Raw genomic sequence first — 26,886 nt, 5'->3', positions numbered from 1 at the left:
AAAACTCCTCATTGTGAGTCGAACAAACTTGCAAAGTGGTACTATCTAATTCTCAATAACCCTATGTACTTGATTTTACCATCATCCACTAATTTCTTCATTTTACTAATCTATAATGTGACAAGGAAATGAGAAATATAGTGTTGAACTATTTCAGTCAATATGGATTCTACTATTATTGATACAAGCAGAATCTAAAAATTGTAATTGAAGTCAAAACTTTTCAATTCAAAAGTTAGCATGAGGAAGAAAGAGTCACTAACAATTTCCTCTATAGGGACTAATATTTCTACTCTATGTTGACAATATAGATCTATGTGTTCCACATCAAGGCACTCCAAGCTAGCTTCACAACATTAGCGCACACACTCAAGGGTATCCTTCACGACTACAGTAGCAAGTTCAAATTCTGCAATGCCAAACTTCGTAGCTACTTGTGTGATTTCTCTAGGTAACTCCTTCAAGGCTTGAAAGGAGTGAACTTTTTTTTTTTCAATAAGTTCAGGAAACTATAACCATGATTTCCATATCCTTAATAATGTCCAAAACTAAATATTCACCAACTAATCCCTTGATAAAACGTTTCATTAAGAGTATAATTCCTTAGTTATCAGTAAAATTACTTGAAGCATCACAATTATCATACTCTTTAGGTTTCCACTTGATCTAGATGTGAATTGTAATTAAATTAATGAAACAAAAAAAAAATGCTTAGTTAAGAGGAATTCTAACACAAGAGTCAAGAGTCAATATCCCAACCTTTCGAAGAAGAATTTCATTAGTGCATTGTCATGACCTAACCCAGATTTGACAAGATATTACTAGCTTTGCACCTTAACAATGCCTGCACAGTTTTGTTTCTTGGGCACCCATATACCCCAAAACGTTTCTCCAATTAAAGTGTGGATCACCCTTTAAATCCTCAGCATCTCTCCCGTGCTTTGCCGATGTGCGATTCGCCTAGGGTCTTACATACACTCGCCTTAGGGACTCAGTGTTCTCGCTGAGGTTTGCCCCATCGTTGCTCAAGAGGACATGCGAAGTTTCTCTGCTACCATATGTTATAACTCAACCTATACCTAGCAAAATATTGTTCGCTTTGGACCATAAAAAGGCCCACACGATTTTGTTTCTGGGCTGCCCATACACCTCAAAATGTGTCTTTCCAATTAAAGTGTGAATCATCCCTTATAAACCCAACATCTCTCTCGCACTTTGTTGATGTGGGATTCGCTTAAGATGTTACATAAACCCCCATTAGGGACTCAGCATCCTCGCTGAGTTTTGCCCCACCATCGCTCAAGGGGACAAGCGAAGATGTTCTGATACAATCTGTCATGACTTAACCCATACCTGACAAGATATTGTTTATTTTGGGCCTTGTTTGGTTTTGTTTTTGGACTGCCCATATACTCTAAAATGTGTTTTGCCAATTAAGGTGTGGATCATTCCTTATAAACCTAGATTCTCTCCCGTGCTTTGCCGATGCAAGATTCGCCTAGGGCATTACATACACCCCACCTTAGGGACTCAGTGTCCTCACTGCGGTTTGTCCCACCGTCGCTGAAGAGGACACGCAGAGCTACTCTAATACCATCTGTCATGACTCAACCCAGACTTGGCAAGATATTGTCTGCTTTGAGCCTTAACAAGACCCACACAGTTTTGTTTATCTGGCACCCTTACACCTCAAAACGCGTCTTGCCAATTAAAGTGTGGATCACGGCAAAGCACGAGAGAGATGCTGGGTTTATAAGGAGTGATCTACACCTTAATTGGCAAGACGCGTCCATACACCCTAAAACAAAGTTGTGTAGGTCTTGTTAAGGCCCAAAGCGAACAATATTTTGTCAGGTTTAGGTTAGGTCATGAAATATGATATCAGAGTGACTTTGTGTGTCCTCTTGAACGATGGTGGGGAAAACCTTAGCAAGGATGCTGAGTCCCTAAGGGGGTGTATGTAATACCTTAGGTAAATCCCACATCGACAAAAAATGAGAGAGATGTTGGGTTTATAAGGGATGATCCACACCTTAATTGGCAAGATGCGTTTTGGGGTGTATGTGCACCCTAGAAATAAAATCGTGCGGACAATTTCTTACCAGGTCTGAGTTGGGTCATGACATGCATGATCCATATTTATATGCAATATCAAAGAAAGTGATTCCTTTTACTGAAAGCATGCTTTAGTACTGAGATGCCATCCTTTTCAGAGACTGGAGAATTGTAACCTCCACTCAAGCTAGTGCATCCAAACCTCAGCTTTGAAACTTGTAAAAGCAAAAAAACACAATTAGAGAAATCAAACGATCAGGATTAAACAGAAAAAGAAAAAGAAAATTTGAAATGGGTAGTTACATCAATGCCTTGGGTTCCAAGTTTCCCTCTTAGAACTTGGAGTTTCTTATATTCTGCAATATTTAAAGCTGTGGTTTCGGTTTCTCTGTTTTAGTATTCTTTCCGTAAGTAGTTAGCTGACTTGTGCTTGAGCTGAATGAGGCAAAAAGTAATATGGCAAGGATTTGAAAGATGTGAACACAGGTGCACGTTAAGCTGAAATTTTTGTAGTGTTCTTGTGCAAACGATTTTTTCTTCCTTCCTCCTCACTATCATGGATCATGATTGGTCAATTTATTGTAATTTGAAACAAGTGCAAATGATTTTACGATTTGATAAAATATCCCCTGTACTTTGCAAAATGTCAATTGTGGGACTGTGGGAGAAATTTAAAGTATCAGCTCTCTATGTAACCATAAAATAAAATTATGTCACATGAGATACATTTTAGTTTTTATCCTTTCTTACTATCATGATTGATCAATCTCAAAATAAATCTGTGTTAGACTTTTACAGGAGTGCATATAATAACCAGTATGCTGAGTTGATCCCACCAAAAAATTTCTCTATTAATGCGATAACATATTTACCATATTTAAGTGTGAATTTAGCCTCTTGATGTTACTCTTGCGCCTGCAAAAGATGAAATGCCCCGTCTTTGTATCTTCTTTGATTGTGAGATAATACTAAATTCACAATAGAGCTATCCGAATCACCGCACCACTATACACAATAGTTGAACTTTAGTTTGAATATCTTATGTTTTAACAAACTGAAAAATATTCTGTTGTTGATTTAAGTCACAGCTTGTTTCTTATTCATTTTTCTGTTGTATTGCCTGATCATGATACATAACGAACAAAACCAAGGGTTTAAGATTTTCGGAACAGTATTTAAATTGTTGGTGCATTGATGTCAAATTAGTATCAAAAGGAGGCAAATAGGTACAAATCCATCTTTAGTTGGGGTAGTTTGGGTGCTGGAAACAGCCTTGAGTTTGATACATTTGATTCATTTATACCAAATATTTCTGTATCAACAAAGCAAGCTGAAATCAAACACATAAAAGCCACCCTGCATTCCCCCCATCATTTATTGAAACAAACCGTAGTAATTTTCCCCATAGTGTGACACGATCTGTCAGTCTTTTAATTTGCTTTGGTCACAAGAAAAGACCTTGGTGTTTTCTTGTTTCAGCTCCATGCGGTTTTGCAAAGTTTTGCACTCATTTGAGACATCACTTAATGTATGTTAAGCTAATTAATTAGCTCTTACATAAATTTGAGAAAGAAAAAATATCTTTCCATCATTCTGTCCCCTTCTAGCTCATTGCTGGGAATCACAGAAGAAATCTCTTCTAAATCTTCAGTTGTGAGTTTCACTATTAATGAACCAATATTATTGTCAAGATTTTTAATCCTAGCTGTCGCTGTTAAAAAACCAATAAAAAATAAAAACTTATGCTTAGTATTGTTGCCAACTCATATGAATAAGAAAATTCAGAATTAATTTTTTGCAAGATTATCACGATTTTAGCATCCGATATTAATACAAATAAGCAAAGAAGCAAAATAACTCAGTATGGATTGGCGCTACATTATCTCCTTGATAGTTTTGCAAGTTTGCATTCATGCTTGTCGGCTAACTTTTCTATACGCGAATATAAGATCTTGTTTTTCTCAATGTTCTCTCCTGTAAACCTATGATGCCAATCATGCCATATCTTAAAGGAAAGATTGGCCATCGGTTAATCAATTCAAAATTACTCTCGGAATTAACAAGAGCATAATAGCAAATGGGCATTATGGAAGGAGTTCAAATTTATTCCTCTTCTTGTAGTGTTCTTTGATACTGGCTCGAGTTACAGATTTATAAGGAAACAGCAAATATTTGATTTAGAATAATATTTTTCTGTGTGACTGGTCAAATCAGATTATACACCTTAAAATAAAATATCGATAGCACTTGATGTCAGCCATGACGTTTTGTTATCAACTCCTCTTGATAACAATTTTCCCAGAATTAATTTCTAAAATCTTCTTATATTTTCAGCCATACATAATGCTCTTATAGATTTTTTTTTTTAATTTGTTGGTTCTAATCTTTTATTTACTACATAGAACAAAATAATTATTGTTGAGATGCAATCTCAGAAAGTTGGATAAAAAGTCTAAGCCGTGCTAGCACTGGAAACTCGTAATGGTCTCCCATGGATGCTGACTGGTGACTGCCCAATTGAACTTTGTCACCTCCAAGTCCTAACATCAAATCAAAGTAGATAATTGATAAGGAACAATAACTTTGATGCTATAAATAATAATAAGTTACACTCATCATGTAATCACGTGTATGTAAAGCACTCTGCTTGCTCTAATTCTTGCCTTTGTAAGTATTAGGTGGTACTATTACCATACGATCTATAAATAATAATAATATATATATATATATATATATATATATATATATATATATATATATATATATAATGTGTGTACTGTTTGATTTCTATTGAACGGTGAGAAGATGTCATGGTGGTGTTAGCATTACTTAAGACTTTCTCCTTCCTTCAATATTCATAAGTATTACGAGATCTAAAATCCATAAAGACGCATGAATATAAAATTTTTGAAAGGATTCATGAAAAAATGAGAACAAACATCATTTAAGTAATTAGCAAAAAATAAAATTGTAAATACACACTTAGAGAGGTCTACCTATATGTGGTAGGAAAAATATTTATTTAGGTCAGGCATGATGCACCTGGCTAATAGTAATCTGTCGTTTTGGCTTGTATTATAAATTAGAGTAATGATACAGCCACAAACTCTTGTACAAACTTATTTTGTACAAACTGACGTGTCATGATAAGATTGGTTGAATGAAAATATAAATTAATAAAAACAAATCATGTGGGCCAAGTGATATTTAATTCAACCAATCTTATCATGTCACATCAGTTTGTACAAAATAAGTTTGTACAAGAGTTTGTGGTTGTATCATTACTCTATAAATTATGTGGTGAAACCTTACACTTTAATGTCATGATAACCATTAATGTTAAATAAAAATTACCAAATTTCTCAATTATATATGACGAATTTTTATTGGCCAGGCACACCAACATGATAGAAAAACCACCTCAGTCTATTGGGATATGACATGGTAGAAGGGAATATCGAACCAAAAATGTTTGCCAAAACAAAAATTAGTAGCTATACTTTTAAAACTATGGGCAAGTTTGGTAATGCTATATCTTTTAAAGTAGTTACTGTTAATTGTATTATAGAAATAATCAGGTGAGAAGAAAATCAGTTAAAAATTTAGTAAAATTTATTCTAAAAGGTGCTAAATTTTAAAAAAATCTTGTATGCTTAGTAAATCTTAATGTTAAATTGTTTGAGGAATATAAATAATTGAATTGGACATAATGTTAAACAAAATTTATCTACATATTTATAAACAAGCATATAAAATTAAAATTATCATTATTATTATTATTATTATTATATATATTGATAACTAAATAAATATTTCATATTATTAATTTTATTTTTTATCTCAATATAATTGATAATAATAATATCTTTAAAGTCAACAATTTTATTTCCTAATTAACAAGAAATTTTTATTAAGTATAAAAATAATTCTCAAAAATAAATTTTGAAAAGTTACTCATTACTTTTCAAAATTTAGTATAGAATGAAGAGATTTTGCTTAAAGTAATTTCTAAAAAATATTACCTAACACTAAAAATAACTTTTAAATTTTTAAAATCACTTTTAAGTCTCCCAAAAATAATTCCAAATGGATCACACGCCATCTTTCTTGATAGCTAGGCTATAATTATGACAAGCTCTAGAACACTAAAGAGGTAATTAAGAGAAGGAAAATGAAAAAAAAAAAAAAAAAAAAAGGTGGGTTCTGGGCTTATACGTATTTTTAACTTGCTTGGGCTGGTTAAAGAACTCAAGCCCAGCTTAAGCCTTGGACTCTGTAATTACGAAGTCCGAATCTTGGTAATTTTATGGCCCTTGCTGAAATCGTTTGAGACTTGGATCTTCTTGACATTTTATTTTTGTTATTATTTTATAAACCGTGGGCTGCAAGCTAGGAGATCAATCAAGTACTTATTCAACTATAATAATGATGACAACAAATTAAAAATGCAGGGTTTACTGCAACTTTTATCATAATGGTCTGTACTTTAATAGTTAAAAACAGAGGTAATGATTGACTGTTAAAGAAGGGACCAGCTGAGTGAACATAATGGCTACATAGCACCATTGACAAAGCATTCCATTACCTCTTTCTTAAGGTTCAAGAAAAGGTGTCGCTTTGTACAATGAATATTCTTCTTCTTATTATTATTTGCCTTTTGATAGTCAAATTCTTTAATTTTATTTCATTTTAATTATATTCTTTAGCCACCATAAAAAGATTTAGTTGAGTAATTTTCAAGCAGTTATATTTTATTTTATAATAATTTAAGAAACCTAAATAATTGTACCATATACAGTCAATACTATTATCATCATATTAGTATTATTTAACAAAGGGATTAGATGTACAGCCAATAAACTCAGGGTAAAATCAGAATTGAAAATATGAAGGGCCGAAGCTAAAATCTAAAATGAAAGTACACTTATATGAGTAGAAATGGCTAATGGGCCGAACGGCACATGTCCGTATAGCACGACATGACACGAGCACATTTTGATGGGGCATGCGGCGCGGCACGACACGCACGTGGGCTGGGCCAGCCTTAGAATTTTAAGTACGCATACCTTAAAAGCACGATACAATTAGAAATGTGTTAAGCACAATACGATGAAAAATCCCGCAATAAACATGTTTTATTTTTTTAATGAAAGTAAACTTAAAATTTTATGATTTTACAAATAACTTAAAATTAAATTTTTTAAATTTGTTTAATTCTTGGTTTAAAAAAAATACTATAATTGATTTATACTTATTATTTATTAAATAAATAATTGATATCATGATTTTAATTAATAAAATTATAAATATCATGATTTTATAAATATGTATTAATATTATTGTGAACTATGATTTATTACTCTATGTAAGTCCAAGTTAACAATTAAGTTAACCCTTAACAAAAATTTATTATTATTGTTGTTGTTAAGTTTTAAAAAAATTCTAATACTATAAGGTCAAATTTAGTAATTAATATTACATTCTCTTACTATTATTAGTAAATTATTATTGAATATGGACTTGAGTTTTGAATTTTCGGTTCTATTAATTTGAATAAAGGTATAGACCTTAAAAAAAGTTTATAAACTTGAAAAAAGTAAGCCAACAGCTTGACATGCGCCTTTAAAAATAATAATAAAAAGCTTATTGGGCTTTTTTTCCTAGGCATGACACGACACGACACGAGTGGGCACGAGGGGTGTTCAAAATTCAATCTGATCCGCTCAATCCATCCAATTTGTAAAAATTTGATCGGTAAAAATCCAATTCGTGGATTGGTGGATTGGATTGAATTGAAAATTTAAAAATCCACAATCGATGGATTGGATATGGATTTATTTCTACAAATCCAGAAAAATCCATGAATCCATAAAAAAAAAAATTTATTTAATTAAAAAAATAAAACTCATAAATGTAGCAATGCTACACACTAATAAATAAATATATAAATTAAAGTATAGCTAAATTAACACAATGTTATATCTTATTCGATAACAATATAAAATAAAAAAAATTAAATAATTAAATAAACAAATAAGCAAATATACCTTTCTAAACATTTAAAATTCTAAAGCAAAACAAAAACCCTAAGCTAAACAAAACATTTTGGCATATAACACCAAATCTTTATAACCTATCTCACGCACAAGCCATCACTGCTTCACTTCACCACTTGAGGTAATTAAGCTTAATTTCTTACTTTCTTTTCAAGCTCTTTAAGTTTCTTAATTTCTTCTTGTTCTAGACATCTGCCCTTTCTCAATCCATTTCTTTAGACAAAAACTCCATTTTTTCCTCTTTCTCTTTTCAGATGGTAAATATTTCTTAGAACATAGAGTGTGAATCAAACCCATGTTTGAATTGAAATTGAGATACCGATGTAAGGTCTTCTTGTATGAATTAGATCAATTCATATCTGAAAGAGGTTGACAATAAGTTCTTTCAAAATTGACTATTTGTTCCTCTATTAGAGGTGTTCCAGAAATGGCTGCGATCGAGTAAATAGCTCTACAAACTAATAGATCGAATCGAATTGGAAAAGGGAAAAATTTGTACAAGTTATGCCCTTCGTCACCGCTTTGTGGAAAATCGTTAAGTATGAATATGTTAGATACCTGTGACTCGATCGGTGAAATAGTATCTCTCTCCAAAAAAGCATATTTTTTTTAACCGCCGCACAAAGAAAATATTTTGTTGTGAATAAACTAGATATTGAGGAATTGTCCATACCTAAAATCATAATTATTGATACGGACCTTTTCCACATAAAAAGTGAATCTTTTGTTACAATAGATGCGGAAGCAATGTGGATTATTCAAGAATCGAAGTCGATTTGCTTTATAAAAAGAAGATATCAATGAACTTCTATGAAATGATTTCACAGGATTCAACCAATTGTCTTGATTGCGGGATATCATTGAGAACTAGGAATCCATGTTATCAAATGATTTCATGCGATTATTTCTAGTATGGAATGAGTCAATCATCCACTTCGGTATCTTAATCTAAACAAATGAATTTTTTTTCGGTGTGTTATATTTAAATTTTTTGAATATATTATTCTAATTTTATTTAAACAATTAATTTATTTAAATCTTGTTCAATTTTGAATTTAATTAGTAGTAAAATTATTTTTACATTAGATTTTTTTAATTTAATAAATTATTTATATATTACATTTTTTTAATTTTATTACTTCGTAGATCGGACAAAATAAAAAAATTTTAATTCGCAAATGAATTCGCCAAATGGTGGATTAGATATGGATTGGGTAAATCCACATCCGATCTGTAGACATATGGATTGGTTTTGGATTGAGTTTCACTAATCCGTGGATTGGATTAAATTGAAATTTTATAATCCGCAAAACCGTAGATCGGATATGAATTGATGTCCAATCCGCAAAATTCGATCCGCGAACACGCACGGCATGTGTGCTGGGATGGGCTTAAGCAAAACAAATTAGGCACGACACGACACGAAATACATAGTGGACATGGTATGTCACATGCACGAGTATACATGGGCCTTACTTTAATGGGTCGGGCCGGCACGGTACGCTCTATTGGCCATCTCTAGATGTGAGGTAAAATATCAAATTTTTTAAGTTATAAGAGCCAAATCATGAAAGTAATATCTATTGTATAAATAAACTTTACCAATATATTGTGATGAAGTAATTTTGTCGGGCCTACAGGGTTAGAGCCTCAATAAACCCTATTGTAGCTCTGCCTTTGAGTGCACTATAACATGTATCAGAATTAAATCTTGCTGTAGAATCACGTCTTGGGATGTGCAAATGTGATTATTGACATAACGTGGTGAACTCATATCGATCATCAGGTTAATTAAGATGACAATACAATAATCACTTCAGAGTAATTAAGGTAATGATGATTTTTAGGTTGCAGTTATGAGTTTTTGCAATGTTGATAACCATGTTCATAATTTTTGTTAAGACCTCAATGACAACAATTAATGTAGAGTAATCACTGATGCAATAATACGTACTTTGTTCATGTTAATAAAGGGGACCTGCTTATTATTTTAGGAATTAAAAGTAATGTAAATTCTTATTACATAATGATCAATTGACCCAACAAAAGTAATTAATTCACACATGCAAGGGTCGACAGGTTGTGAAAAGAATATCACTATTCTATTAGCAAAACGCTCTAAAGTAGTGCAAGCTGTGTTTGAAGATAATGAGGCAACATGTTTCGGTGACAACTAAATATTAAAAGGTCAAGATTAATTAGTTTATGCTCCATACAGTATTAAATATAAATGCAAGTCATTAACTCCATATTTTGGAGTCTTCAAGGATTAATTAAGTGTTTACAAAATGGAAAAATCTTAAAAGAGTTGCATGCATGAAAAATTCATTTATTTATTTTCATTAACGTAATGGTTACCTAATTCTTTCTCCACTATTGTGACCGGAGTTTTAATTTCCAACATGAGATTTTATCATCTCTAATAAATGTCTGTTTACTATAACTTATCTAATTAATGGCTATAAGTGCTTATTTCATAAGTTTTTTTTAAATTTTCTGTTGGTGTTTGGTTATTTTTTTAGTAGAGTTTTTGAAGATTAAATAAGATATTTTACCTTTACTAGTAAAATCTCAAATTTTAGATATTTAGGAGTAGAGGTTGAATTTTTTTTAAATATTAAAATATATATAATACCCTTTACTTATTTCATTTCTTTTATAACATAACTTTAAATAGTTTGCCTATTAAGATAATTTTATAATTTTTAATAAAAGCCCTAAGGCCCTAATTGACAACCAAACAACTAAATTTTTTTTGGTAAAAACGCTACAAGCTCTAATAACAAAAGTTTCACTTAAATAAACTCTAGATGAAACCTAGCCTAAGTAGATTTGAAAATTTTAATATATTGAAACACAGTTCCTGCTGCGGTAAACATCTTACTGTGAATCAACGACATAATCTAACTAAGAAAACTGAATAAAAAAAGGGACAAAAGAAGCAGCAGAAAGTCGAAATCACAACAACTTTAATCAAAGTACATGTCTTTTTTCTTAATTGCAAAAGTCGGTTGGATAACTTTGCAGACTAACGTTCCAAACTTTAATTTGTTACCTAATCAATCCATGGTATAGTCTTTGATAATTGCATCTGATGTGTAACTGGCACCAATCAAATGCATAACATGTAAGCATTTGAAATGGTTTCCTTCTGTTTCAAAAAGACAAACGTCACCATCTTATAACAAACTAAAGGTGCTTTAATACAATATAAAAACAATGAAGAATGAAATTATAATATGCACTAGCAGATAGCAACTCAATTAATTGATAGGTTGAGATGCTCTTTCTTGTTTCTTTCTTTGTTTTATTGTGAACCGGTTCAAGAGATTTATCTAGTACAGTATCAAATTGAGTTTCTGCCACATGTTCCTTTTATGTCAACTAATTTCTATCAATTTTTTTGGCCCATTTTTAGACCCTTGTCTCTCTTAGGCATCTTCACGACTCGATCTCTCGAGGTTCACATGACTTCAGGATTTAATTCTCTCATCCTATCGATTAAAATATTTGTATAAGACGATTGAACTAATAATCTGTTATATATATATATATACACACACACACACACACACATATATTTATTTATTTATTTATTTATGGCAGCATTTAATTAATTTTAATAATAATACAAAATTATTGTTACAATCAAATCTAATCTTCAATTACATTAAATACAAGACAATATTAAATATAGTCGATCCTACTTATTTTATCATATTCCATCATATTCTATTATCATATCCTATGTTGCATATTTAAGGCACTCTAGAAATATTGTGAACCTTTCTTGGCGCGGTAGCGTAGGCCCCAAATGGGTGAACCTTATATAACAGGCAACATTTATAGAGCCATGCATATTGGTCCCCCATATATACTTGTGTTTTATGGTCATTTTGAGCACAGTTGATGCTAACGTTACAAACGCACAAGGACAAGAAAAAGATAGAGAAAGAGAGCATGAAAGAGATCATCCAACTAAAGTTAAATATATTAATAAAGCCTCTTGGGAAATATATATAGAAACTCTCAATAAGCTGTCTGCATGTGATAGCTTAGGCGTGCCTTATATTCAATTTGCCTTTCTTTTTGGACCACATGCATCTTTTTCACCTTCTCTGCTTTTCCTTCCCTCGTTCTCCTTTCTACAGCTTCCATCCCTAACTTACAAGATCATCAAATTACCAAAATGACTTGAGCACAATGCACTTCCTCTCTCAGCGGCTTTTTAAATCATGGTGGAAACTCAATTCTTTCTGTACTCATGTGGGCCGGGTTCAAATCCGAGACCAATTATATCATCACTAATAATTTTATAAGTTGAACCAACTAGCACGCATAATTTACCATATATAGTCTATTTTTAGGTAAGTTTTATACTAAAGTAATTGTTATCCTTGTACACGGGACAAAAAACAACAAGATTGGAATTAGCAAATAAAGCACCTAGAGATAGCAGAAAAGAAAGTCATATATGCTTATCTTTAATGAATTCCTCTCTATTTATATCTCTCTCGTCCACTCTTCTCTTCTAAACCTTCAATCAGACGCAAATGAAGAGAAACTAAGGCAAAAAAGAAAATTTCAGAGGTTGAAAACACGGCGATTCTATGACGAAGCTTATAATCATCGTGTCATATTCGTGCACTAGTAGTAGTTGAAGCTGCCAGCATGATCTGAACTTTCCTTGACCTCCATCTCTAGGGAAAGGCCAGATCATCTGGCAGTTTCACCTATTGATGGTAGCATGGCCAGAAACCCTAATTTCTTCTCCTCCACCAGATCGTTCTCAACAAACCCAGTAGGTTTTGGCAGATGAAAAACCCTAGAAACAGGTATCTTATGTTGTTTCATTTGATTTTTATTCATTCGGGTGGTTCATAATTTTACTGTATCTCTCAATACCCTTTTGTGCTTGTTGCAAATTCAATTGTACATGTTTATTTTTATAATATTTTTTTTATAATGTTTTTGGATCGTTCTGTTCATCCTTTGTATGTCAAGTTTTGTGATGAATCTAATTAGCAAGGGTGAGATGTTGTTAGGGTTTTAAGTGACAGAATTTCTCTGTCTTAACGCGGTTGGTTCTTTTGAGATCCCTCCTCGTGCCTTGAAGAAAGTGCCTTTATATTTTCTTTCATTTTAATTTGTAGTATTGTTTGTGTCAATTCATCTTGTATGTACTTCCTTTTGTTTTCTTTCGATCTAGATCTGTTCACAATTCTATATTCCGTTTTTGTTTTAAAATTTTTCATGAAATGGTATCGAATCCAATTGTAGATCTGTCCCAGAAACATAACAAGAAAGATTAATTTCAAAAAGGAAAGTACAATTTGAATCCTATTAAAAACTATAGAGTGGGGAAAAAACTTATATTTATTGTATATCCCTGCATGCAATTATATATACAGTGGAAGCTGGATCTAGTGGAGAATGAAATAACTTTTTCTGTTGGCAATAATTTACATAAACTTAAGGATTAAAACCAAATTAAAATTATACTTTTTCAAAGAAAAACAAGTTTTTGTGATAGTTCCCTGGTACGTGCAAGTGTAACAGGATTTAAAACTCTATCATACTCTCTTAATACATACAATGATTTGAAGCCTGCTCATATGCGTTTAATATACTCCTCATGCTTGTCATCATAATACTGTTCGATTTCACATTAATACTATCTTCTGGACTGCCACTAGTCTTTTCAAGGTTTACAAATACAAAAAAAAAAAAAAAAAAAGGAAAAGGTAGATGATGAATTGCTTCTTCGGTCAAAGTAAGTAGATGAAGCAATGAAGACATATGAATATTTATTTTCTTCCTATGGTCCTGGCTGCTATTTATTTTCTTGACATAACATTTAACCTATTGTCTTTGGATATATAAAACATCAAATATTGCAATGATTTCTGTTGAATCTTCTCAATGACAAATCTTGACTAAAAAAGGACAATATATTTTTCCTCATATACTAGAACAGTCAACTTTATACGGCATGACTTCTCAAAAAAAAAAAACTTTATACGGCATGAAAAACGTCACCCCAAAATTGCCTAATTTCGGCGATACAATTTTAAGACCTCTTGTTATTATCTCCTCTTTTTCATATTCTCTCGTCTCTAGCTTAATTTTTATATATGTACATTATTGTTGATGCTCAATTTGTTCGTATTTTTCTTTTGTTTGGAAGCTCAGTTTGGGCAACGATTCTGTCCAACATTTTCAAGATCTTCAGTGTCACCCACATCCTCGAAACGTCACCTATTTGTTTCTCATAAAACTACTTCGAGGGTTTTCAGGTAATTGTGTCTTGATTCTTTCAAGAGTAAGAGAAGACGTACGGTGGGTGGGCTTCTTGATAGAGTTTGTTACATGCCATTAATGGGGAGAGTTTGCTCGTTGCTCATGGAACTTCAAGAATTTGGCTTCATTATGTGGCCATTATTATGCATGATGCTTTAAAATTTTGGTATCATGAGCGTTTTGGCAAAAGTTGTGAAGCAAAAGCCAAGAGCAGAGCAGAAATAGTTTAATTTTAAAGTTTATGGTAAATGTTGATATAAACTTGCCTAAACAAGGATTGCATATGATAAATAAAGAGAATCTTTAATTTCTCTTCCCTCTAAAAGACTGAGAGTCGGTTCTTCAGCGTGTTTACAAAATTGAACTAAGATACAAAAATTGTGTTTCAATTGACGTGATATATTATTGACGAGATGAAAAATATATTATTACATATTAACATCATTGTTTAAGTGTAAATATGCGACAAACAAAATTTAGGCCATGTTTCTTTTGTTATTTAAAATCATAATGAGTCTGAATTTGAGGTTTGAATAGATTCTTTTTTAAGAAAAAATAAAAATTGTTATTATTCACTCAGGCACTCCTTATCAGTTAACACTGGAGGTCTAAATAAATTTAATGCAGATGCAGAACTGTGTTGGGGCCTTGGAGGATGGGTCCTCAGGCTGAAAAGATAAAAAAGAAACCACATGGGTGTTCAATGAAATTTAACCTATAACTATGAAAATTTTATTTTGCCCCTCCTTCTTATTTATTTTTTCTGTGACCTCCTTTATTGTATTAGTTCTTCATTATGGTCCTCCAGATTTCCTGCAACCAATATTTTGGTCCATCACTGCAGCCCTTAGACATGGCATGCATGCGAAATTTTCCACGCTAAGAAAATCTTATTGCATCCAATAAAGTCCATATTTATTTTACTTAATCTAATATAACTTATAACAAAGGAAGATATTCGACACTGAAGCAAAATTGTCAATGATCAAAAGAATGAGGGCAATACGAAATTAGTGGAAATTAAGTTTCAAAGAAGAGAAAATAGAGAGAGAGCTAGAGAGAATAACCAAGAAAGAAAGCACTAAGGATTAATCACCTTCAGTAATCCTTGGTACTTAATTCCCAATGAAAATCTTCCTCAGAAATGAATTTTGTGGGGAACTTTTGAATTGAATGCTAAATATGACCTTAACAACGAAGAAGCACGAGCCCCTATTGAAGCTCTGGAACCAAATCATGGTGAATATTCATTGAAAGCAAATCAAAACACACAAAGGATCATCATGGTCATTTGATATCAAAGCCTCAATAAGCGCCTGCATTTCCTTTGCTCAAATTATAGAAATCTTCTTCGTCATCACTCCAATATTTCTTGTAAAGAAGACTTTTCGGACTCATTTTGATCGGTATATATATGTTCTGCTGATGACTGAATTAATAACTAGGAAAATGAAAACCAATAGCACATTTTAATTTTGGTATTCGTTATACGTTATGCGTTTTTTGATGCATATTTATGATTGAACTCATTTAGGACTATGATAAACGCAATTCAACTTATTGGCAACCTGTAGCCAGTTCTTCAAATATGACAAAGTAAAGAGAAGCCGTCTCTTTGAATAGTGAACCCAATTTTATTATTCTATAGTGAGATAAAGTGAACCCAATTTTATTATTCTATAGTGAGATAACACAAGTTTTGGAGCGACGGAGCCTCCCCAAGATTCGCGGATAGCCATCAAAGTTAACTAATATTAATTTCTTTTTCCCCTCAACTATTATAAAGTGGCTTGGTTTAATAAGGGGAACAATCTGGTAATTAACATGATATTATGTTGTATAAGATTATGACATATAAAAGTGGAGAGTTGAGTGTCATCTAATTGATATAATAAAATCTTTTGTCTTGAAATAAAAGGTTTAGGATTTGAATTCTATTACACAGTGAGAAGGGGATTGAGTTGTCCTTTGTCTAAATAATATATATATAGAGAAGATAAATTTGACTGAGGAAATTTAGTTATAAAAGAAAATGAAGATATATTTCAGTTATTCAGTATCGTAGTAGATTTCTATTTTTTATCATCTTATTAATTCTATATATATATATATATATATATTGGGGGAAAAAAAAAGAAAAAAACATAAAGTTGACGTAAACAGAGAAGAAACTGTGTTTGGGTTTGTTTCGGTATGGGCTTGGGATTGGGCCTGGAGCCGCAATAATCAAAGCAAAGCCGCAATGCAAAGGCCAGCCAACTTTTGTTTATACGACGTCGTAAGTAACGAATATCAAAGAAACGTTGTGCAGAATATTATGGAAGTAACAGTTTGTGTGAAAATCAATTTGGGAGCTGCATTTATACCATCTTCACAAAACACATGTCACTTATTTTGACGTGCGTATTTTAATCTTTACAGAATTCGAATCACAAAAGATCATCGTCGAATCCTTAATGACTTGTTAAAGAATGTGAAATCAGGCAAAGTTTGGAAGAAAATTTATTCTTAGGCAGGAAGTACTTGTGCTGCAAGTTCTTACTTTCGGAGAAGACTTTCAAGAATCAAGATGCACGAGTGGCAGAAAAATTATAAAAAGACAAATCAACAATGCCTTGCTTGATAAGCATGCTAGTTACTTTCTAAAACCTTTCCAAATTTTTATTGTTGGTTGGTTAAAATTTATAACTTTTCACGATTTTAAAGAATTAGAGAACTCTTAATTTTTAACTTTGAAACATCCGTGCCATTTATGTTTTTTTTTTTTTTTAAATGTAATAAAAAGTTTGTATTTTACCGAAAGAAAAAGCTAAAAAATCTTTATAACTATTGAGAGGTCTCAACTTTTAATTTCCAACAACTCTTTGGATTGGTTAGTACCATCTTATTTTAAGATATAGGGTTTGAGTCTCGCCACTAGATGTGAGAGAGTTTAGCTTTGTTTTTATGACTTATCTAGGCCTCGGTTGTTCGGATTTATTTTTACATTACTGTGATATGTACTGTATTATTTAAAGTTAATATTAAAAAAAAACTGAATTATTAAGGAGTGAATTAAAAAAAAAAAGAGTAATGCTTTGGTAGCATCCATGACTGCTCTATAATCTTAATATGCTAAATTTAAATTAATATTACATGCAAAATTAAAGACATTAAAATGGGTAAAACGTACGGAAAAAATTAAGAAATAGAGAAATTCTTTATTTTGTAAATTTTTAAAGAGGAAGCTACAAAGCAACTTTTTGTCTTTCCACTAAGTCCTGTTTGATATTATTTTAGGCGGTTGTAACTTTTAAGTTAAAATAATAAAGTGCTCGATGAAAGTAACTTTTATTTTTTTGTTTTAACTATAACTTTTTTACTGTAATACTTTAATAGCAAATAAGGCCTCTAGTTAACGGTATCTATAAAAGAATCCAATCACAGACTAATAATATACTCGTTCCATTGTTACAATTATTGATCTTGTTCTTGTTCTTTAATTTAGCCATGCTTCTAACTCTAAGGTCTCCAAACAAACCAGTTGAAAACACAATGCTAAATGAATTAGAAGATGATGACCTCTCATTGTGCTCAAAACGCCATCAAAGAAGGTGGCGAATGGCCTTCAGGGTCATATTCTTCACCAGAGCTCTTGTTTCAATGTCCCAAAAGTTTCTTCATAACAACAACAAAGTCTTACTTCGCTCCCTCTCTCATGTTGCCATTGACATTAGTACCAATGATCATGACGTTCCCTTTGTCGGCGTGGACAAGCAGATGCTCTCAAAGATGGTGAAAGAGAAGAGTTTTGAGTCTTTGAGTAATCTTGGAGGAGTTAATCAGGTTGCGTCAATTCTTGATTGTGACACCAAAGGTGGCATCAGGGGCAGTGAAGCTGATCTTGGCCACAGAATCAATGTTTTCGGAAGAAACAGGTACAAAAAACCACCAGCAAAAAGATTTATAAGTTTTGTTTTTGAGGCATTTAAAGATACAACTATTATAATACTTTTGGTTTGTGCTTTACTCTCTCTGGGGTTTGGCATTAAACAAGTTGGCCTAAAAGAAGGCTGGTTCGATGGCGGTAGCATTATATTTGCTGTGTTTTTAGTTGTCAGTGTCTCTGCGGTGAGTAATTTTAAGCAGAGTAGGCAGTTTCAGGCTCTTGCTAATGAAAGCAGTGATATAAGAGTCGAAGTTGTGAGAGATGGCAGGCGCCGGGGTTTGTCCATCTTTGATGTTGTCGTTGGTGAAGTTGTTTGTTTGAAGACTGGTGATCAAATTCCGGCTGATGGGTTGTTCTTGAATGGCCATTCTTTGAAGGTTGATGAGTCTAGCATGACTGGGGAAAGTGATCGTGTTGAAGTTGATGAGAAGAATCCTTTCTTGCTTTCGGGTACAAAAGTAACAGATGGCTATGGCTTCATGCTTGTCACTTCTGTTGGAATGAGCACTGCTTGGGGTGAGATGATGAGCTCTATTAGCCATGAGCTGAATGAGGAGACTCCCTTGCAAGCTCGGCTCAACAAGCTGACTTCTTGGATTGGGAAGATTGGATTAACGGTGGCTGTGCTTGTGCTTGCGGTTATGTTGATTCGGTACTTCACAGGAAACACAAGAGATGGGATGGGGAAAAGAGAATTTGTTGGGGGGAAGACGAAGTTCGATGATGTGATGAATTCTGTGATCAATATTATTGCTGCTGCTGTCACCATTATTGTTGTGGCAATTCCTGAAGGCTTGCCTCTTGCTGTTACTCTTACTCTGGCTTTTTCTATGAAGAGAATGATGAAGGATCATGCTATGGTTAGAAAGCTCTCTGCCTGTGAGACTATGGGCTCAGCTACAACAATTTGTACTGACAAAACCGGCACTCTGACTTTAAACCAAATGAAGGTTACAGAATTTTGGCTTGGGAAAGAAGCAATGAAGAGCGATGCATGTTCCTTGGAATTAGCACAGAATCTCTATGAGTTGCTACAAGAAGCAGTTGGTTTAAACACCACTGGCAATGTTTACAAATCGAATTCTTTATCGACTTCTGAGATTACTGGTAGCCCAACTGAGAAGGCAATTCTTTCTTGGGCTGTGATTGATTTGGGGATGAATGTTGATGAACCGAAACAATACTGTACAGTAAACAATGTGGAGGCCTTCAATTCAGAGAAAAAGAGAAGTGGAGTTTTGATGAAGAGGATCAATGAAAAAGCTTTTCACACACACTGGAAGGGAGCTGCAGAGATGATACTGGCCATGTGTTCTCACTATTATGTCAAAAGTGGGACAATCAGAATCTTGGATGGTGAAGAAAGAACTCAAATTGAGAAAATTATCCAGGAAATGGCGGCCAAGAGCCTGCGATGCATAGCTTTTGCTCACACCAAAGCTGCTGAAGCTGATGTACAAGTTCAAGAGAAGCTTGAAGAAACTGGACTGACCTTGTTGGGGCTTGTGGGCTTGAAGGATCCTTGTCGTCCAGGCGTCAGAGCAGCAGTTGAATCCTGTAGAAATGCAGGGGTGAATGTCAAGATGGTAACTGGAGACAATGTGCACACAGCGAGAGCCATAGCTATTGAATGTGGAATCCTGAATCCTGATGTGGATTTAAACAAGGATGAGGCCGTAATTGAAGGTGTGCAATTTAGAAGTCTCTCGGCTGAAGAAAGAATAGCAAAGATTGAAAGTATCAGAGTGATGGCTAGATCATCCCCACTTGACAAGCTTCTGATGGTACAAAGCCTTAAGCAAAAAGGCCATGTTGTAGCAGTGACTGGCGATGGCACAAATGATGCTCCTGCTCTGAGAGCTGCAGATATTGGACTCTCAATGGGGATTCAAGGAACTGAAGTTGCAAAGGAGAGCTCAGATATTGTCATCATGGATGATAACTTCTCCTCTGTTGTAACAGTTCTGAGATGGGGTAGATGTGTCTATAACAACATTCAGAAATTCCTACAATTTCAGCTCACAGTCAATGTTGCTGCTCTTGTCATCAACTTTGGCGCTGCTGTTTCTTCAGGAAAAGTCCCACTAACTGCTGTTCAGCTTCTTTGGGTGAACCTGATAATGGATACATTGGGAGCATTGGCATTGGCCACCGAGCAGCCCACCAATGACCTCATGTCAAAGCCTCCCGTTGGCCGATCCAAGCCTCTTATAACCAAAATCATGTGGAGGAATCTCATCTGTCAGGCCATTTATCAGGTAGCCATCTTACTAACTCTGCAATTCAAGGGAAGATCAATCTTGGGCGTTAAGGAAAGCGTTAAAGATACCATGATTTTCAATACTTTTGTCCTCTGCCAAATCTTCAATGAGTTCAACGCAAGGAAACTTGAAAAGAAGAACATATTCAAAGGGATACACAAGAACAAGTTGTTTCTAGCAATCATTGGAATTACCATTGCTCTTCAACTTGTAATGGTGGAATTTCTGAAGACGTTTGCTGATACAGAGAGGCTGAACTGGGGGCAATGGGCAGCATGCATTGGCATTGCAGCTATGTCATGGCCAATTGGTTTTCTCATCAAGTGCATTCCTGTTTCTGGCAAGCAGCTGCTTCCCATCAACCAAGAAGCTTCAAGAATCCACAAAAATCCGTAATCAATTCTCTATCAGTTAATATTATTTCCTTTTGTCTTTGCTTAGTGTCGTAACTTTCTTAGTTCAAATTTGTATATACAAGTATGATAGCTGATTAGTTTCGTGAATGAAATTTTATTTTGAATGCAAGAGAAAATTTTATTGCTTCGTCGGGCCCTTCGAATTTTACTTGTCCAATTAAACATATTGATACTGACCAAAGTGGGCAAAATATATTGATACTAATCAAATTCTGAATAGCAAAATTCATCATCAAGAATGCCACATTGCTTGTGGTGAAAAAACCTGAGTTATTACGTGGACGTGTGGTGATACTAAAATTTAATAAAAAATGACTAGTAACTAATTAACTTTTTTTTTGGGTTTTAAATAAATCAATCAGCTTTATACTTTTTCCAGAGAAAAATAAATTTTAGATTATATATAACTTGACAGTTCAAGGCATAAACACATACATAAAAATCTTTAAAATAAATCGCTCGGAGCCAGTATATTAATTTTCACTGCTCAAATAACTCTTGTCAAAAATATTGCGCCCGTCGCACGCGCCCCTGCGCGTGCCGCGCGCTGTGCGCTTCGCCCTGCGCCCTGCGCCCTGCGCCCTGCGCCCTGCGCCCTGCGCCCTGCGCCCTGCGCCTGCCGCTGCGTCGGAATCTTGTTATTATTTATAAAGAGTTTGTGGTCACTTCTTCAAATTCAAAAAACCCAATAAATCAATCTCTTCGATTTTTTTTTTATTTACCCGAAAAAATAGCTATCAATATGTCTGCGCGTTCATCATCAGGTATGATCTTTTTATTGATTTTAATGATAATTTTGTAAATCGTTTGGGCTGATGCTTTACCTCTCAACTGTGGTGATGATGTGAACAATAACAATAACTTTTTTTTTTTTTTTCAATTTAACAGGGGAGAGTGAATATGAGAAAGAGATCGGTGGCGGTGATGCAGAAAAAGAGAATGTGATTAAGGTGTTTAAAGATAATGGGTTGGAGAATTGTTTGGGTGGGGATGCTTCTGATACAGAAGAAATCTTTAAAATTTGTAGGGTGTTCGGCGTGGATCAAATAGTGAATGCGATGAAAGCCTTTGTGCCTCCGGGAAGAGTTGATCTTTTGAAGGCCTTTTTGAAGATTTTTTTGAAGAATACGAAGAGGATTGCCGATGTTTATGTTGCTGGTGGTCCTAATGCTAGACTAAACTTTTTAAAACTGCAAAAGAACTTACTTCTCTCCTCGATTCAGGCTTTTGAACAGAAAACACAGGCCGTGTTCCAGACTTTAGAAGAGCAACACCAGCAAGAATGGATCCAGTATTTACAACGGGTACAACTGTGTCTTGATGGTCTGCAGAGTACTGTGCCGAGCAACACGTCTTTGCAAAGTTGGGAGGATCAACAACTGAACGAGTCCCTTGCTATTTATGTCAGGGTCCACTGTTTAGCAGCGCAACAGCATATCGTGATGAGGTTCCTGCAACGGCAACATCAGCAGCAAAGCCAGGCCCAGCAGCAGCAGCAGCGGCAGCCAGCGATGGGATTTTTAGAACAGCGAGTCCAACAACAGCAGCAAGCCGTGATTGGGTCATTACAACTGCTACAGAAGCAGGCACAACAACAGCAGCAGGCGGTGATGGGATTTTTACAACAGCTACAACGGCATATTCAGGTACAGCAGCAGGCAGCGTTGAGATTTTCACAACAGCAACAGCAGGCCGTGATTGGGATTCTACAACAGTTACAACAACAAGTTGGGATTGGATTTCAACAACAGCAACAGCAACAGCAGGCCATCATTGGGGTTTTGCAGCAGCAGCAGGCTGTCATTGGGTTCTTGCAACAGCGGCAGCAGCAGCTGGCCGCCCAACAACAGCAGCTTCATAATAATGATGATAGTCGTGCTCAAGAACCTATTACTGCAAGTAATTATGGGGAGAGTGCTAGAAATGCGAACCCGGGGCCAAACAATGCATCTTTGCAAAGTTCCGAGATTCAGCAACAGAATGTTGGCCTTGGTGGTGGCTGATTATTCTTTTCTTTGTGATTCTGAAGAATGTTTATATATATTAATGTTTGCAAGGATTAAAATGGGTTTAAAAAAAATTCTCTCTGTCAAAAATATTAAGCTTATTTATTCGTTAAAAAACCTGAACTGAAACTAAACATTCATTTACATTTCATTGATTATTATATAAAATAGTTACTGTTATTATTATTTTAGACTGTACGTGTATCTTGTTCTTAATTAACATCGTAAATGGGTTAAATTAAGGCTAAACGGGTCATATCCCAAAAAGAAAAAATCAAAATACACAATTTGAGCAATGCATTTAGTTGAGGTTGGGGTCGGGATTGGAGCCCCGCTTCCCTTCTAGTGAGTTTCATTCGAGAGGGGATTATTGAATGGTCGAATTATGCTATATTAATTAAAAAAGGTGGTGATACATTAGTTGGGATGAATATCTGCATATCGGAGGTCCTAAACCCAACAAGTATGTGCAAAAAAAAAAAAAAAAAAAAAGAATAATAAATTTATAGATGATTGGGTTTCAACCTACCCCAATACATATGGTAAAAAAAAAATAATAAATTTATATATTGATTAGAAGAGAGCAGAGACAACGCTAAGATAGTTATTGCATGACAGAACTTGATTATGGGACTCGCAGTTGAATTCTGACAATCAAACAGCAGCCAACATCATTCTGGAAAATTCTTCATAATTGATTTGACCATCACCATCCAAATCAGCATCTTTAACCATCTGCTCCAGCTCTTCATCTGTCACTTTCTCTCCAAGATTCAACATTACGTGTCTCAACTGCATATTCATGCACCCACCAAGAAATTTAACCAAAAGGGGAAATAAAAAAGGGTTGCCAAGGTGAACAAAATTAATGCATTGGGATGAAAAATTAAACCTCATTAGGAGATATGAAACCGTCTCGATTCTTATCGAATACTTTGAAAGCTTCTTTCATTTCCTCTTGAGCTTTAGTTTCCTGTAACCGATACAATCGTGATTAATTTTCCATCAATGATCATGAAATTAAGCACATGATTTTCATAATTTGTAAGGAATATTAACGAATGGGCATATGTGTGATTGATTAGTTAATTAATTACAAACTGACCAATTTTAGATTAATTCATGGTATTAATTAACTTTACCCTCATTTTTTTCGCCATGAGATCCAAAAACTCCTCAAATTCTATAGTTCCATTTCCATTGGCATCAACTTCATCAATCATGAGTCGGAGCTCTTCTTTGGTAGGATTCTGGTCTAATGATCTTATTGCTGCGGCCAACTCATCAATTGTTATGCAGCCTATTTAATCAAAATTAACCCGTTAGTAAATAAATTGAATAATTAAAAAAATATACGTTATGACTGTGATAAATCTATCATTAAACGAAGTTTATTAGAGTAACAAGACGTTATTTTACAGTAATTTACATATTGTAATACGCAGACATTTGCATAAATGTAAGAATTGATTAAGCAAATGTACCGTCTCCATCCTTGTCGAGTAAATAAAAAGCTTTTTGAAACTCAGCAATCTGATACTGGGGCAAGACATCTCCCATATTGTTGGAATATTTTCCCTAAAAAATGAGAGAGACGCAGAGACAGAGAGAGAGAGAGAGACAGTACTTGGGAAATTAAATGGTTTGAATGGCTTGATAGGTACTTATAATTGCCTATTGTATTAGTTAAATTCCAAAGACACGTACTTGCATTATTGCTGACTAAGAAAATTTTATTAGTTATGCGTAATTTTTGGAACCTGTTTGTTTCAAAGTTTTTCTTTCCATAGAAAATCTCGGACGATCTGGAAGAATTCTAACCATATATTTGGAAAAACAATTATATGGGCTGGTCATCTGTGGTCCTTAGACTAACTAATTATCAACTGTTCACTAATTTGTGTACACACATTACCTCTCTTATTTTCTTTTTTTAAATAATTCTATAATATGTTATACGTGGATTTTAATCACTTTCTCATGCAAGCGAGTGATATTAATCAATAACGTATGTGGCATTCATTCATTTGATGATGGTTAAGTAATTTTATAAGTTATGAAATTAATCATCCAATAGATGAGTAACACATGATACTGAGATTCAAGTTGTGACTCAAATATTGGATTCTTAACAATATTAAATTGATCCCAACATAAGTTGCCAAGTCATTGTTTCCTTTTGTATATGTCAATTATTGAAAAAATATATATATACATTCATTCGCAAACATTCATTGGCAACAAGCCAACAATATTAAATTCATATTCAAGTTGAGTATTTTCTCTCATACAAAGATTTTATGTTAATTCACTCAGTTCCGATCTTATGATGATGATGATGATTATTAATGATAAAAAGTATTATAATTAATTAATATTAATAATAATGTTATTATTTTTATTAATTATTTGAATAATAATAATCACAATAATTAAAATACAAAATAATAATTACGACAATAGATAATTAAGGACTTTTTAGTAACCTGTAACAATTTATCCCATTCAGATTTTGATTTCTAGACAAAATAAACACAACAGTAGTAATACAACTTATTCTGATTTTTATTCCTACACCTATATTAAACAATTTATTAAGATTCTTATTTCTCATTTTAATTTCAGCCCAATTCGATTCTAACCTATTGAAATTGCTGATTAGTAAAACGTAGCATTAGAGAATGAGAGTGAAAAAGCCTTGTTAATATGGTAATGTTTTTGTAATATATAAAAAGCTATCTCATTCCACACGCTCACTAGTAGCGTGTGCTTATTGTTCCTTATTGCATGTATCTGTTCAAAATTGCTAACCTTACTTGGACTATATATATATATATATACACACACACACACACACACATACACATCATTATCTTCAGAATCATCTAGATTCACGTGAGTAAATAGTAACAATTAACAAGAAGCAAACTGTATGATGATGGCCTTTTTTTGGCCCTTTTTTCGTAATCTGGTAAAGCAGTATAGAAAGATCCAAATATGCATGAATTAGGACAAGGCATATGTTCCGTGTAATTAACTTGTCCCTGGGCCCCACCGAATGGATCCAACCCCGAGCAATCTTTAGTTACTGGTGGTGGGTTCGGTCATGTACCGCTTAGATTAGTTATCCTTTGAAGGTGTTTTTTTCATTTAGCAATCCTTTTCTACTATAGGGTTATGCTACATACATACAGTATGTGTATGTATTAAGAGTACTGATCTTGATCTAGTCTTTAATATACTATTAAACTATAAGACCTAAGAGCTTTTCAGCAATTAGACAATTAAATCACGTGACTTAATAACTTTCCTAGATTTTAACAAATCCAGAATTCTGTATTTGAATATTTTTATATGTAGTTGTTAAGTCATTATTTACGGAGAGTTACATTTATAGAAATAGACACTCTCATAATTTCATCGCCAGTAATTAATTACGTAGAGAAAAAGACATGTTCTGACCACCTGGAATTGCAACAAGGGGACTTAGGCTGTGAACTGACGAAAATTTCTATTACGTAATTATATCCCGAAAAAAATGAAAGGTGCAGATTCACCCTTGATATGCTTTCACTTCCACCTTAATTAGCAGTTTACATCAAGCCTACCTGGCTATCATCTTCATGCATTGATGTCCGATTTGAAACTGAGGATTCATCAATCATCCATAATTAATTATAGGAAAAAAGGACATTCAACCCCCAACGTTTAGAAAAAGGGATAAAAAATCTCTCAACGTTTCAAAAAAGACTTATAACCCTCTTTCCGTTAATAAACATCGTTTGTTTTAACAGTAAATTTATTTTTAAGTTTGAATTACGATTATACCCCTAAAATAAATATAAATTAATATATTGATTTTGA

The 26,886-nt window shown here is 33.6% G+C and overlaps 3 protein-coding genes and 1 pseudogene across 3 annotated transcripts; 2 read left to right on the top strand and 2 right to left on the bottom strand.

Annotated features, from left to right (window-relative positions):
• Positions 1-41: 41 nt before the first annotated feature.
• Positions 42-4,081, bottom strand: LOC112098130 (annotated as a pseudogene).
• A 13,799-nt stretch (positions 4,082-17,880) lies between these two features.
• On the top strand, positions 17,881-20,996 carry LOC18041615 (calcium-transporting ATPase 12, plasma membrane-type). The gene has a single exon (XM_006432885.2). The coding sequence runs from the start codon at positions 17,901-17,903 to the stop codon at positions 20,994-20,996; it is 3,096 nt and encodes a 1,031-aa protein (XP_006432948.1). The 5' UTR covers positions 17,881-17,900.
• Positions 20,997-21,466: 470 nt separating this feature from the next.
• Positions 21,467-23,160, top strand: LOC18041614 (putative uncharacterized protein DDB_G0271606). Its single transcript, XM_006432884.2, has 2 exons — positions 21,467-21,780; positions 21,905-23,160. Exons 1-2 carry the CDS (start codon positions 21,759-21,761, stop codon positions 23,017-23,019), a joined length of 1,137 nt encoding a protein of 378 aa, XP_006432947.1. The 5' UTR covers positions 21,467-21,758; the 3' UTR covers positions 23,020-23,160.
• A 238-nt stretch (positions 23,161-23,398) lies between these two features.
• LOC18041613 (calmodulin-like protein 11) lies at positions 23,399-24,646 on the bottom strand. The gene is made up of 4 exons (XM_006432883.2): positions 24,507-24,646; positions 24,165-24,322; positions 23,915-23,995; positions 23,399-23,814 (listed from the first exon to the last, which is right to left on the bottom strand). The coding sequence occupies exons 1-4, from the start codon at positions 24,580-24,582 to the stop codon at positions 23,677-23,679; spliced, it is 453 nt and encodes a 150-aa protein (XP_006432946.1). The 5' UTR covers positions 24,583-24,646; the 3' UTR covers positions 23,399-23,676.
• Positions 24,647-26,886: the final 2,240 nt, after the last annotated feature.

The sequence above is a fragment of the Citrus clementina genome, unplaced genomic scaffold (assembly GCF_000493195.1).
Source record: "Citrus clementina cultivar Clemenules unplaced genomic scaffold, Citrus_clementina_v1.0 scaffold_5, whole genome shotgun sequence".
NCBI classification, from domain to species: Eukaryota; Viridiplantae; Streptophyta; class Magnoliopsida; order Sapindales; family Rutaceae; genus Citrus; species Citrus x clementina.
Note: the sequence above shows the minus strand (reverse complement) of the source record. Positions and strands in the feature narration are given on the sequence as shown.

Excerpts from the sequence above, each read along its gene's own strand:
- LOC18041613 (XM_006432883.2), bottom strand. The coding sequence starts at position 24,582 with ATGGGAGATGTCTTGCCCCAGTATCAGATTGCTGAGTTTCAAAAAGCT. Across the intron at positions 24,323-24,506 it reads ACTCGACAAGGATGGAGACG|GCTGCATAACAATTGATGAG; the intron begins GTACATTTGCTT and ends TTGATTAAATAG. Across the intron at positions 23,996-24,164 it reads TCATGGCGAAAAAAATGAGG|GAAACTAAAGCTCAAGAGGA; the intron begins GTAAAGTTAATT and ends TATCGGTTACAG.
- LOC18041615 (XM_006432885.2), top strand. The coding sequence starts at position 17,901 with ATGCTTCTAACTCTAAGGTCTCCAAACAAACCAGTTGAAAACACAATG.
- LOC18041614 (XM_006432884.2), top strand. The coding sequence starts at position 21,759 with ATGTCTGCGCGTTCATCATCAG. Across the intron at positions 21,781-21,904 it reads GTCTGCGCGTTCATCATCAG|GGGAGAGTGAATATGAGAAA; the intron begins GTATGATCTTTT and ends TCAATTTAACAG.